Source organism: Ictalurus furcatus, chromosome 13, assembly GCF_023375685.1.
Source record: "Ictalurus furcatus strain D&B chromosome 13, Billie_1.0, whole genome shotgun sequence".
NCBI lineage: Eukaryota > Metazoa > Chordata > Actinopteri > Siluriformes > Ictaluridae > Ictalurus > Ictalurus furcatus.
The window spans coordinates 21,024,902-21,039,895 of record NC_071267.1 but is presented as its reverse complement, the minus strand read 5'-3'; the positions used below and the strand labels follow the sequence as shown (position 1 = coordinate 21,039,895).

The 14,994-nt window shown below is 37.6% G+C and overlaps 1 protein-coding gene across 2 annotated transcripts in view; it reads right to left on the bottom strand.

The window, feature by feature from the left end:
- Positions 1-3,036: 3,036 nt before the first annotated feature.
- Positions 3,037-14,994, bottom strand: part of aatkb (apoptosis-associated tyrosine kinase b) — a 56,593-nt gene continuing 44,635 nt past the window's right edge. For both annotated transcript variants that reach the window (XM_053639668.1, XM_053639667.1), the window contains 10 exons: positions 13,921-14,039; positions 13,628-13,715; positions 12,784-12,917; positions 12,094-12,178; positions 11,222-11,343; positions 10,062-10,211; positions 6,335-9,893; positions 5,846-5,990; positions 5,523-5,738; positions 3,037-5,313 (listed from right to left, as the gene is read on the bottom strand). In XM_053639668.1, coding sequence (XP_053495643.1) covers positions 5,285-5,313; positions 5,523-5,738; positions 5,846-5,990; positions 6,335-9,893; positions 10,062-10,211; positions 11,222-11,343; positions 12,094-12,178; positions 12,784-12,917; positions 13,628-13,715; positions 13,921-14,039 — 4,647 coding nt within the window. In that variant the 3' untranslated portion in view covers positions 3,037-5,284. The remainder of the gene's footprint in view (positions 5,314-5,522; positions 5,739-5,845; positions 5,991-6,334; positions 9,894-10,061; positions 10,212-11,221; positions 11,344-12,093; positions 12,179-12,783; positions 12,918-13,627; positions 13,716-13,920; positions 14,040-14,994) is intronic.

The following is a 14,994-nucleotide window of genomic DNA, read 5'->3' as shown; positions in this document are numbered from 1 at the left end:
AATAATAATAATAATAATAATAATAATAATAATAATAATAATAAACACTAGGATTGCATGACAGCATAATCATGCAATGAGTGAAAAAGCCTCTGTAATTTCATTAAGCATATATCTTTTCATTTCTTCTGGTGATCAAATTTCATTAAAGAGTTTAGGCAGACTACAGTCTAACAGGCTCTACTGATTTTTTTTTTTTTTTTTAATCGTAACTCTTATCCTTTAAATAGTATTTGCAATAATAATCTAATGCAAGCATGTATTCAAAACGGGCATAAAGTAACAACCATGGTGCTCTTAGATTTTAAAATGGGCTTTAGCAACTTTAACAACAGAATGCAATAAATTATATTAGATTAGCTATATATATATATATATATATATATATATATATATATATATATATATATATATAATGTATGTATATATATATGTATATGTATATATACATATATATGTATATATATGTATGTGTATATATGTATGTGTATATATATATATATATATATATATATATATATATATATATATATATATATATATATATGTATGCTTTTTCAAATCCAGCTGTGCTTAATATTACAAATATTGTTAAGATGTACAGATGACTGTTATTACTTATTACTATAAATAAAACATGTGTGAGCAATATGTTTATCACATTTTCATAGCACAATTCAGAATTGTACAGTTAAATATACACTGCTAGTCAAAAGTTTTTGAACACCTGGAGTTTCTCATGTTTTTTACAGGTTAAGCACAGTTATTGTCACAGACCAAACAAAATTCCAAATAAATAAGAAAATACTGTTTAAATCTTTTTAGATCTTAACTGGTCACTCTTAGATCCCAATGAGGCTCTAAATTATTGCTTTTAAAAAAAAAAAAAAAAAAAAAAAAAAAAGCAGACTCACCTGCAGGGTATAACTGTAAAATATGGTGTAATCGGAAATGTGGTGTGCTGCAAGTGCCTATTTCAGTGATAAAGATTTTGGTCTTTTCTCATAAACAGACATTTCTAACATTTCTCAATTCACTTATTCCTATTCCTTGGTTAGATTTTTTAATTTTATTAAACGAAACTGCTAAAATATAAGGTGTTGAAAAACTTTAGATTAGCAATGTATGTGTGCATCTTTGTAAGTGACTACCAGGACAAAAGGGAACTAAAGGACAATGGATTGCTGTATTATCATAGTTGTGCCTGCCAGTCTTTTTCCTTCTTGTTCTTTCTTTTTGAATGTATTTTATGTTCTCACTACCTGTGCTGTTTGTGTTTAGAAGTTTATTTAATCATGTTTTTCTTTTCCAAATTAAAACAGATAGATAGAATAGAATTTCAGTGTTCTACAATTTCTTGCACCTTGTAAAATTCTCATTTGTCACACAAATGCCATAGTTCAAAACCTTAATGTAATAAGTTATATAAATAAACAAATTATACTAAATTCCTACGTGTGTATTTAATGGGTTAAGCTTAATTAAATAATTGTATTTGCAGTTGATTAGGCATTTCTACTCCCCTGACAACCCAGACAGAGTGTTTCCTTTGGAACCAACAGAGCCTTTCTATGCGCCTTGCCAAGTATAAATAACAAAGTTCTCACCTCTTGACCATATGCGTCTATAAAAGTAGGCCACTTTTGTCCTCATTCAAATTTATGTCTTGGTTGGAATCCAAGTGGATTCAAACATGCTAAAACATAGTGCCCTACTTCTTGTTTTCTTGCTAAAAAAAAACAAAAAAAACAATTTTATATAATTAAGTCCACACTGTCAAATAACAGTGTGCTGACTGTGTGCCGATACTTTGGGTGACGGTAATTCTGGTGCAAAGAGAAAAATTTCATATTTTCATTGCTTATTAATTAATTGTTTAACCTTTTTCAATGTTCTCAGCCTCTTGAATTTCAGGGCAACCTGTTTATTGTTTAGGTCCTGATTGAAGTGGCCCATTGTTTGAGACTTGAGCATTTATCAAACCATTCCTTAACTGAATTTAATGCTAATTTAATGATAGTGATGTGTTAAGTATGTGTTAAGTAAGTAACCTCTCTGGATATGAGAATGCTGCTGACTACTAATTTCCTATCAGAATGCATTGTCGCAGTAAGTATATCACCGAAAAGCAAACACACTTACTGTTCTGAACCCTCTAAAAAGAAAAAGGTAATCTCCTTTCCTGCATTTTTGCAGCAGAAACATTAACAGGCAGGAGACTCAGCTGCTCAGCCCCATAATATGAAAAAAGTGAACAACTTTGCTAGTGTTCACAGATAAGAACGCAAGTTTGGCTGGTACAGATGCCAGTGCTCAAGCTGGTTCAAACGCTCTGTGACACTTGCTGTTAATACCTGGACAGGTCTTTGACAGACAGGCCCAGACAGCACTAAATAATTGCCTCATTCTGTCCAAAACACAAATGAGACATTTGGAGGAGCAGGCTAGCTATAGGTATGCTAATCTCCCAGTACACTACTCCCACAAATGTGGGTTTCAAAAAATGCATGCATGTATGACTGGCATTGCACATGATACAGTGTAGGCCATCTTGTTCCTGTCATGCCAGCCCAGAATACTAAAATGGTTTTGTGCCAGATCAGGGTGTATGGTGAGGCATCTCAGCATCATATGTGGAAAATATGCAGTGGCCTGAAACACAAGCAGCTGATAAGATTAGGACACCAAGCAGACAGTTTCACCAGCAACCAAAACATCACCAAACACAACTGTCTGCCACACAAAGGTGCATGACAATTCGATCTTTCTTTTGTGTTTTTGCATAACTTGTTGAGTCTGGGGTTTAAAATGGACTGTTTGCTTTTTCTTTTGCTTTATTGAACACTTGTTGTGTCTGGGGATTAAAACAGATTGTTTGATTTTCCTTTTTTTTATTATTGTGCAATGTTGTGACTGGTGTTTACCGAGGAGAGTTTGATTTTTACTTATGGCTGGATTGTTGTGTCCAGTAGCTGAAGTTGGTGAATGGTGAGTTCTAATAGCTAGACCCTTTCAGAATTCAGCACCAAAAAGAGATAAAGATGTCGAACAATTAATTTATTCATTTTTTGTTTGTTTGTGTACAGTCACTGATCATGTGACACCCAAGAGGGACAGATATTTATGGGAACCTTCACATAACATTTAACTCTAACCAATTTATATCTTTATAGATTCCTACTCCATACCATCATTCAACCACATCTTTGCTCACTACACTACACAACAAAATTTCCTTCACCATAAATCACCATAATCATTTTCAAATGACTGAGACCCTTTTTGCTGGATTTCATATGAAGACAGTCACAAGTTACAATCAAGAACATTGTCCATCACCCCATGATTATCAAGTCATGTTGGTGTCCAGCAATTTCAGCCAACAACCTCATGTGTACCAGTAGAATGCTTCTCTTTGGCAGCAGATATATGATGATAAACTCTTATAGTCCAGCAACATTATAATACAGTTTAGGATTTTCAAACTGTTTCATAGAATACAAAAATAGTACAGATTGCTGTCTAGTTCAATCTAGGCTAACCTATTTAGAACAGTGATGCCATAAGAGGCAAACAAACATTGAACATAAGAGGATTGTTAGGACAATATATTTCTTTTCTTTCCAACTTCTGTTGGCTAGCTTGGGGTCCAGAGTACAGAAATCTGCAGAGTTCATTAAATTCCTCTTTATCTTCTCAAACAATTTCTTACAAAGAGAGAAAATATCTCCCTCCAACAATGCTCACAAGAAAATGAAACTTATATTTGACAGTAAGTCTGCAACTTAAAAACAGTACAGTACATTTTGTTCAGTAGTTTCTGTCTATTCTAATAAATAACCATAACAATACGTTGTCCATAGGCTGTGCATTAAATGCCATTAGTATATGTCTTTCTTCCTTCTAGTTCTTTAAAAATTTCTCAAAATTCACAAGACAGGCATCATGTATTAAATTAAAAAATTGTTATAAACACCCTAAGCATAACACATCCCAGCTCTGGTCCTCATAAGATAGCAGACATGTACAGCATCCGTTATACATGCTCATCATAAAATGCATGTTTTATAGACTAAAGGACTAAAGTGTCCAGTAACAATTCCTTTGATATGTTCTCAAGCATTTAAAATGATCGGGTTGTTTTTCCCATTTTGGGATTGTTTAACAGTTCTCGTTCTAGGGCAAAAATGAAAACTTTCTAAATAAGATTTTATGTTATGGGTTACTGAAAGCACTATTGAAGACAGAATTGAGGTTATTAAAGCTTAACCAAGCCAGGCTAGACAGTAAAACATGATTTTGAAAACCATTCAGCTTTTTTGCATGATACTTACAGTAATTTAAATGAAAATAAAAAGTAAATACTGAAAAAGTAGTTCGTAGAACTATATTCATCAACCAGGCAAACTTTGCCTCTCCAAAAATCTAAGACAATGAAAAAAGATATGAATTTAATTAGAGATCTTGTTTGTAATCACACAAAGGAGCTGGTCTAAGTCTCATGATATTTCATGACCCTGTATAATCTGCTACTTACAAGTAGATGGCTGACTCAAGGCAGCTATGTGATCCTCTCTCCCAAACAGTTTTAAGCAGCTTGTAAAAGTCTGCCACTTTTTGTTATATGACATAGGCACAAGGCTGTTGCTCTGATGCCCAATTAAATAAATAGAATGTAAAAAGAAGGTGTTTGTGTTCTCAAAAAAAAAGAAAAAAAAAACCCTAACAAAATCAGCCATTGACAAACAGTATGTTCTCTTAATTTCTCTATCTTTAGCAACATAAATCATTGTTAGCAACATTGTTCATTAGTTCATCATTACTTCACAGTCAAAGACGAAGTCCTTGGAAAAAAAAGTCTCTTGATTTGCTTTACAATTTTTTTCTGGAAAAAAAAAAAATGTTGATTGTATCATTAATTTCAAGATCATACCCATGATTCATGAAAATATGTGATGACGTTTATAAAGATCCCATGTTTTCACTTTACATATACTGTAGTTCTTTCAAAATTGTCACTAGTTTTTAAAATAGGTAGGATTTTAACAAATATGGTATTACTTGGGATTTTCACGATTTATAATATTCTTCTTAAGAAGCATATGGACACAGATGCGTTCATTTGTGATTGGTTCATTAAGGACCATTGTGTAACTAGTTGCAAACAATAATAGGCTCTGTCCTTGATGGGATCCCAGATGTTTTCTGAAATAGTATCATTTTCAATATGTGAAGAAAAGAGATCCATGCAGAGCACTCCACCATAGGCAGTGGTGTGTAGTGCTCATTCTCTATCCCCATCCTCACTGCTTCCTGTATTGAAAGTGAGAACAGAGCATTTTGCATTCATGAAAATATTTTACTTTATAATCATCTGAAATTAAATTATTTCAGGAATTGAATCCTTTACAAACTCAGTTTGCAAGCTATCTATTGTACAACTATAATATTTTTACAGGGTCTATTAAGTGGAGCTATTGATAGGTGGAAATATAAATATTGTGTATTTAAAAACATTTTACCTCCTGCAGAATCCATATCTGAGTCAGAAACATGGGTGATGGAGAAACGTGAAATTGGGGATGGAGATACTGTGAAACGTGAGAATTGCACTACAGGCTTGTTATCTGTGGCACTGGGTGGAAAGCTTGGTTTAGCCTTGCTGTCTGGGGGTGATTCCTCTGATGAGGTGGGTAGTGGCAGCAAAGAGAAATCATCATCCCACTCATAGCCTGTACCTGCACACAAATGTAATAAGGAGAACGCATGAGTTAGCAAAAAAGTAATATTTCATATCATATATCTTTATTGAAATCAGTATATATATATACAAGTGATTTCTTACTTTCTTCTGAAATGTTTCCATCTGAAGAGTCATCAGTAGAATTGGCCTTTTCCTGTTGGTTTGACACTGTGCACCTTGCACCCTGTGTGCTTGTCTCACCTCCCAGGGGGAAAGCATGTTCTGATAATTCTCCGGTTGGACTTTCCTAGAGAAGTTGAATTTTTCTCATTACTTTTTTTTTATCCTTATCAGTGAGGACAATATCTGAAATACAAAAATGACCCTTCCAGCAGTTCATTAACAAAACATTAACAAAATTGGAAATTAAGCAACGGATGGTTGCAGAGTTACATCATACAATATGTTAGTGTATGCCTTTGCATTGGTCTTTATGTGAACAGAGATTTGTAGAAAAACCTTCCACAATACAGTAACACTGTAGAAAAAGCATGTATGCACTATATTGTATCCCAAAACTTTTGTATAGGGTAGTGTGTGCAATTGAAATATTCATTGCAAAGCTAAAGTAAAAGCCCAAATGCTCCTTACTTGGTCAAACAAGTAGACAGTAACATCATCAAAGAAGGACACCACCTTCTTCTTGGACTCTAACTCATCACTAAGGTTATCGCTACACAGGCTGGGCATCTTGAGGATGCTTCGGAGTTTGTGTGCATCGCTACAGTCACTCACAATGATGGGCACTGGAAAGATTTCATCCTCACTCTCCTCACTCTGCTCCTGGATACTGTAGGTGCGCAGATCCTCGTCTGATTCATCACTGTCGTCTGAATCCCTGTCCTCATCATCAGCTTCTCCTCTCTCCACTTGGGACACTCGTCCCTCAAGTGATGGGAGGGGAGGAGGAGAAGTAGGACGAGTGGAGGTCTTGTGAAACTGAACTCGAAATTTTGCATTACTGTCTAGAGTTTCAGGCTTGTCCACAATATTATCTGTAGAAACACTCTTGGCTGAGTCAGATATAAGTATCTCCACTTTATCATTGTTGTCCTGAGCTGATAGTGTCTCTGAACCTGTGCTGGATGCTGCTTCTTCAGTAACTTTCTTTTCCTGGTTAACTTCATTTGCACTGATAAACCTATCAAGACCGGTCTCAACATCATTATCCTCAACTAAACTTTTAGCCACTGATGGTTCAAAAGCAAGGGGGGTGTCTGGCTCCTCAGTTTCTTGCTTGGTATCAGAAAATGGCAAGGCAAATAAATCAGATAACTGATTCTCAGATGGCACTTCTTGAGGGTCATCTGATTTCAAGTCAAAGCCTTCATCCTGGACAGTGTCGCTTAAAGGGCATTCACATATCTCAGGAGAAATAGAAGAAATAATAGGTTCAGGGGAACTAGGGAAAGCCTTTTCATCTTCCTCTGAGGGTAGAGCTTTTTCAGTCTCTTCCTGAATATCATTGTAGAAATTTTCCCTGTTTTCTTCTGTCTCCAGAACATTTGACTTTTCTTTGTCTTGTTCTACAGCTGGTGTTGGTAGTGTTTTTTGGTCTATTGCTTGCATTGCTTCCTCCTCCTTCCTCTCAAGATCATCAATACCTTTCTCTCTGTCTTCATCACTATCTTTCTCTTTCCCTGCATCAGTATCAGAAAAGTAAGCAGAATCTCTGTATGGGGTTTCCTCACTTAATACAGTCAGCCTTTCAGTGCTCTGAGATGTTTTTATTGTGACTACTTCCTCCACATCCTCCATATCCTTTTGTGGTGTGTCAGCCCCATCTCCTTGTTTTGCTTCCATGACTGGACTTGAGTCAGCGGCTGACATCCCCAATGGCTGGATAAAGGTTTTGGTGTCTTGTGGTTCATGGGGTTCTTTGAGGACAAATTCAGGAGACTCATTGTTCTCTGTGTCATAGCCACTATCCACAGCTTTAGGTGAATTTGAAGGATGGAGAGAGGTTGGGCTCAGAGTCTCACTGGAGCCTGCAGTAGATGGTAGGTCTATGGAATCCATGGAGTCAGGTGTGCCTACTTGCTTCTGCAATGACTTGAATGAAGGGGAGGTGTAGTCAGCTGTCTCAGCATAATCTCCTGGGAAGTCACCAAAAATCCCAGAGGTGACATCTGTGATGTCATCATCACTACAATTGTCAATTTCCACCAGGCTGGTGCTGGAATCTCCATGTTCCACGCCACTGTCCACCATCCTGCTTCTGTCTGATTCAGGCTCTTTGGAAGAGATCTCAGAAAGGGGTTTCTCCACTTGTTGATTTATAGTTAAAACCTCTGTTTTCATGCTAATTTGACTAGTATCTTGTTGTCCAGTACTGTCTTGTGTATAGATTCCCTCTCTGACCTCAGTGTCAACATATTCTAGGTGTTCCATCTGTTTTAAATGGTTTTTTGTTGCCTCTGATTTGGAAATTAAATGTCCAATAGGCAAGGCAGCTTGGCCTACCTGTGGGTTCCTGCTGGGTATGGCTGTGTTTTTGTCTGAAATATTGTCATTCATGAAACAATTTCTTACTAATGACCCTGTAAGAGGATCTACAAAATGGGAATTGCTCAAAGCCTGACAACAAGGTACAGGGTACACCTCTGCTTCTCTGGGTTCATGACATAGATGAATATAGGAGCTGCAGTCTGCTGAGGATACTGATGCTTGTCTGCCATGCACAGGGCAGGTGTTGCTTTTGGCTCTGCTTTCCAGGTAGTTATGAGTTTTGGTAGAGCGGTATGGGAGACTATGGTTCTCTGGCCACGCATCCTCAACATCAGTCATTGGCATAGTGTAATGAAAGTCTACATATGCATCTTGCTTTGATGACTGTCTCTGAGCCAAGCTCAAATTGCTTTTTGTTGAGTGGTTGGTGGACCAGCCCATTGCCTGCCTTTCAATGAAGAGATCCTCCTCTTCTGAGTCACTGTCATCTTGCCCCACAAACACAGCTCCCCCTGATTCCATGTCAATACACACTGAGTGGTTCCCTGGCATGGTCTTTCTCAAAGAACCCATCATGTCATAGTATCCTCCAGTTACATTCTTCCCAATTACTGACCCATGGCTGCTCTCTAGGTAAGGGTCACCATAGCCCTGTGGGGGGCTGCCAAGCGAGGGTGAGATCCCCAAAGGTTCTTCTAGCTCACCCAGTGCCCGTCTTAGGCTTCGAGACCCCCAGCTTTCCCTCATGGGTTCTGACGGGCCTCCAATCAGGTAGTGATCCATACCCAGCTGTGGTGAGTTTTCATAGTAGTAGCCTCCATCCCTGTCTTTGTATGATACATAATGACCAGACTCCCAAGGCCTTGGTGGGCTGGAATCAGATACCTGACCTAGAAGTGGCTCCATAGTTAGGGACATGGTTGGACTGCTGTCTGAATCATAGGCACTGCTTTTATGGATGTCAGCTGACCAGTATGTTTCAATTGGCTTGCCTTTAGAAGGACAGTTCATACAGTCCCCTGAGTCTCCACCACCAGTGAGAAAGCCACTTCTTCCCCCAAATTCAGGGCTGTATGTACACATTGTGTATTCCATGTCAATATTGCATTCTACTGGCTCTTCAATATGAATGTAGTACTCACTATTCACTGATGGACTATGTGCACTGAGAACTGGAACAACACCTGGAGTGTGTAACTGCTTAGGGTCATAGTATTGGGGAGAGACACCTAAGGTGAGTCCATCAATCCCACATCCACCTACCATACCTCCTGGAGGGTAATAGACCTCATGGCAATGGGGATTCCCTTGACCTAATGTTCCGGTGGTGGATGAGGAGGGATAGGGCTGTTTAGCTCTTGCATGTTCCCATTTGTACTCAAAGTTCAGACCATGACTGGTCTCAGTAACTGTGAGAATGTCATCTCCTGACTCTGACTGGTAGCCATCACCAGCTGAAAATTGCTCCAGTAAGGGGAATGAGGATGAGACTGTCAAGGATTGTGGCATCTCCAGGGTCAGGGGACCAGCCCCATGCACACTGATATGAGTCATGTTAGGTCTCATTGAGTTCCAGCGCCTCTCAAAATCTTCTTCTGCCTCACTGGCACCTTTGGCACACAGGTAACTGAGCAGTAGGTGAACTTCCTCAGCATTAGGCCTCTGGTCTGACTGAAGCCAACAGAACTGCATCACTTCATACCTAATAAAGGTATTTAAGACAAGACAAGAAACAATGGAGTGTGTGTAAATAACATCACAATGCTGAGAACTAAATGTGAGCTAACATTATTTGTATTCTTGTCACATCCTAATGAGGAATGCTGTTTTCTAAAATATTACATTTGTATGTAATAGTTCAAACACTCACCAGCGATCAGAAAGAGGAAACTGAAGCAGCGGCTTTGGCAGTTTAAGTTGTTGGTCCTTCACAGCAAAACTGAGGACCTGCCTGTCAGAGTAGTGTCGATAAGGCTGATTCCCCAATTCAAACAACTCCCAGATAGTTACCCCAAGAGACCTGAGATGCAGAAACACACATGAAATTACTCCTGACAAGGCCACAGCCATCTGTGCCCAGAAGCCAAAGAGAACATAATTAGCTCTGATTTATAAATAGAACTGATGCCATTGTTTTCTCCCCTGTCATACACCGTGACACTTGCGAATCATAGGCTTGTGTATAGTGAGCTTGTGTATAGTGCTCTCCTCTCAGCATGTTAAGCTCTGCTGTGATGGGCCACTCTAATGAATCTGGTGGATTTAGGTATTCAAAGTAAGCACATATTAGACTTCACTCTCTACGGTTGATACCTGTCTTGCCATGGGGTAGAAATAGTTAGTAAGCAGGAACTGCAAGTGACTATATTATGAGAAAACTGAGAGAAAAAAACAACCTTCCATTCACTCATCTTCAAAATCTGCTTTATCCTGATCATGGACATGGTGAATCTGGAGTTTATCCCAGGAACACTGGGCACAACACAGGAATACACCCTGAATGATTTGCCAAACACATTCTCACACTAATTCACACCTCGGGGCAATCTAGCATAGCCAATCCACCTGTTAGCCATCTCTACCTGTTTTTGGAAAGGAGGAAGCTGGCAAACCCAGAGGAAACCCAAGTGGGCACAGGGGAGAAAATCCAACAAGGCTATCCACTACACCAATGTGATCCCCCACCCTTGCCCCAACACTCCACTTCCAATATTCAAATAACATTTAATTGCAATGATTATATTCGCTATAAATTCCATTTTTGTATTTTCTTCTTATTTTTACTGCAATTTGACTGTTGCCAAGTTAAAGTCTCTACACAGCAAAATCACCATTGTTGATTTAACACCCACAGTGTTGAATTCACACCCTACAGTGTTTATATGAGTCCTTTGGACTCATATAAACACTCTGGGTGTTAATTCAACACTAGGGATTTTAATGTGTAGTCTAAGATCTGTGATCCATGTAAAAATAAAATTTTATTAATGCCCACAAAAAAACATGGCAGTGTGACTCATGAGTTAATACCAAATGTTGCTTTGTTTTGTTTGGTCTGCCATCAGTAGGTTGCCATGAACGTCATCCACCAATTCAGGGGCAATCCAACGTAATGGTACCCAGGACTGATCCGATGTCACAAAGTAATCATCCTGTGGAGCAGGGATATAACCAAATGCAAATACATTATTCAGAATGAACAAATGAAGTGTTCTAAACAGATGCATGAGCAGAAGATTTTTGCTTTCATGTGGGCATGAGCAAGTGGACAGATATGTAGCTCATGGAACAAACAAAAACCAGCACATGATGCATGTTTGTCATTCCTGGTCAGAGTCATGGTGGTTTAAAGCAGGCTATTAGTTTGTTTATATTTTGAAAAATAGAACCAACAAAATTCATTAGAAAATATTGTGGGCAGGTACAAACAAAAATAATAAAGGCATGAGGGGGACTAAATGAAAACTCCCATGTACATCTCAAGTTGAGAACAATTATGAATTCGACTGATGTATCTGAGATTGAGGAACTGTCAGAGCCAGAATTCAGAGACCATGCAGACAGTGCTGGTATTTCTACCTCTGTTTCCAGGGGCACAGTGGTAGGATTAAAATTTAATTATATAAAAAAAAACCTCTTCTGATTTAGGCTACACCCACTTCTAGTTTAAACTTAGATATAGAGACAGATATTTGGAGCATTAAACAGATACCAATACAGATAGGCCTACAGAGTGGTATTGTGTTACACCCCTAGTGTGGAGGAACAGAGTATAGGTGAGGTCACTAGTTAACATCTGTAAGAGTTTTCCTCACTTTTAAGCCCATTTTTAATGTTGTACATTTTTAGGTTCCCCAATGAGTCTAAAAATAAATCAGTATGCAAATCAGTGACACACATACCTTATACTTGCTGTGTGAAAGACCATAATCTCCAATCTTGACAGTAATATCTGATGTCAGAAGGCAGTTTCTCAAAGCCAGATCACTGTTCAAAACAAAATCCAGAAATAAAATCACAAACCTGAAATGATGATAAATATTAACTATCAATATAAGTAGTAGATATTTTAATAGAAAAAATAACCATGTCTTTATGAGGATCAGTGGTAACCCCCAGCAACAAAATCACTGATGCTGGAGTAGCAGAGGCACACTCAGGCAGCATCAGGATATTGTTACAGGAAGTTACCAAGTAAGTGTCACGCTGGAATCAGGAAATAGAAGCACCAACCACAATACCCCCTTAGTTTTCCTCTACACTTTACTCTAGTAAATAGATTAAATACACACACAATCCATTTCTCAGTTCTACATCTAGTGTTTCCAGCCTCTCTAAACTTTACTGTGCTTTAAAAATCACAATTTGGTGAGAAAACTCATCAGACATTCTGATCTTTATATATATATATATATATATATATATATATATATATATATATATATATATATATATATATATAACTTTTTTACAATGCATTATATAAACCTTTCACTGAGTTGGTGATATTTAACCAAGCCATTCAGTAGCCTAAATCAGTTTGTGGACATGAGTGTCTCCTGATTCTGAGTGGATGAATGCTGGCAGCGCACCTGTGGCTGTAGTCATGTTTGTGGAGATGCAGAAGGCCAGAAGCAATCTGACAAGCCATTCGTTGAAGGAGTAAAGGATCAGGAGTCACGGACTCTGCTGCTCTGCAGCTACGCAGATAACCTTTCACATCACCCTGTTACCATGGAGAGCAGACACACAGAAAATAATATGTAAAAATTGGGTATGCATAGAAAATAGCAGACATTAATGTGCAATGATGTCAGTCTGTTGTATTTAGATCAGCCACTAGAGGGCAATGGCTTTACACTACGCATTCAATAAAGAGGGTAAAATGGGAATTTATTTATAGATGATTTTATATATAATGTGTGTGTGTGTGTGTGTGTGTGTGTGTGTGTGTGTGTGTGTGTGTTACAATGAATAAATAAATAAATATACTAAATATACATATACATTTATGTAAATGATGCATTTAGAAAATGTATTCATTCATTCATTCATTTATCTAGTAACCACTTTATCCTGTTCAGACTCGTGGCTTATTTATTTATTTTATTTTATTCTGATCTATCTATCTATCTATCTATCTATCTATCTATCTATCTATCTAGTTTGCTTATGTATGTATGTATTTGTTTGTTTAAGGATATATGCATGTATCAATTTGCCATTGTTCTTTCTTCATACTTATATTTGCTCATTTCTTGCTTTTCCAGGCCTCTAAGAAATATACATTGCAAGGCTATGGCTAAAGTAAGTAACAATAAAAAAATAAATAAATAAAACATTACAGCTTAACTGTCTAGTTGTAGTACAGATTTACATATCTTGTTTTGTTTTTCCAGACACTTTCTTAGAGACTGCTAGATCTCAAGTACGCACCAAAGGACAGAACTCCATGATCAGCAGATAGGGCGTGACATCTGTGCACTGAGCCAAACACTGCACTAGAGCAGGATGCTGCAAAGATCTGAGACATGAGCGGACATAAGTCACAGAGTGAGTACACTATTTGAACGCAAAGAAATGGAACAGCGATGGCATATCATCATATTCACAAAATTCTTCTCGACAAAAGTTATTTTGAGACACATTTCTAAAGAGAAAAAAGCTCTAGGTAAATAATTTAGTGCACTATAGTTAAATAGTGCTGTGTGGAATGTTTGTTTGTTTACCTGTAAGGCTTTGCTTCCTCCAAGAAATGCATCTGGTCCTGAATACTGGTACTTGTCTTGAGCTCTTTCACCACCACCTGAGTGCTGCTGAGACCAGAGGTTACCTCCCCCAACAACACCTGTGGACACACGGTACACATACACACACAACATAGACACACACACACACACACACACACATACACACAAAGATGCCCACACACGAGAAACAGACAACGCATATAACAACAGATACAAACAGAGAACACAAACACATGCGTACAAACATAAAGCACACACACGCACACATTTGAATGAAAAAGGGGGGGGGGGGGATAGATTTTTTTATTTTTAAATAAATAATGCTTTTGCAAATTACCTTAATAAGGGTGGAAAAGCAGGATGTGTGAAGGCACAAACATACACATATACACACGACATAGGACATGAATGTTCATGCAGACAGGACAAGGACACACACACATACATGGACATACCCAGTCAATGGAACAAATTGAGGGAGTGTATATGTATATGCATTTGTGTGTATAGAAAGACAGAAACAGAGAAAGAGAGAGTATGAGAATGAAATCATTAGGCACACTGTATACACAAGACTATTATTCTAATTTTGCACATTAGAAGTAGATTTGGTAGCACTTTATACAAAGGGTACTTACACAAGTTATTCGTAACACATTAATAAGCATTGCATAAATCTTTGATTTAAAAAAAAAGGCTTATGTCAAAACTCCAAAGTGTGACTTTGTCTTTATATGAAAGAGAGAAGAGAACATTACTGATAGTGTATTTTTTTGTAATCCTTATCTTGCATTTTATCAGTCTGTTTTATGTATAGCACATTCAGGACAAATCATACAGTAGAAGGCATACATAATCAGGATTGCCAGGTCTCAGCAAAATTTCCAATCCAATTACATGTCAAAAAACCACACAAACGGACTTGAGTCTAGGCTAAAAGGTTCTGCCATTTTTCTTTGCTTTCTCAGCCTTTGAGTGAAAAACATGGTTACTGATATGCAAGCATTTCTGATTTGCAATATCTGTAATAAGCCTTATCATCATCAACTTGTC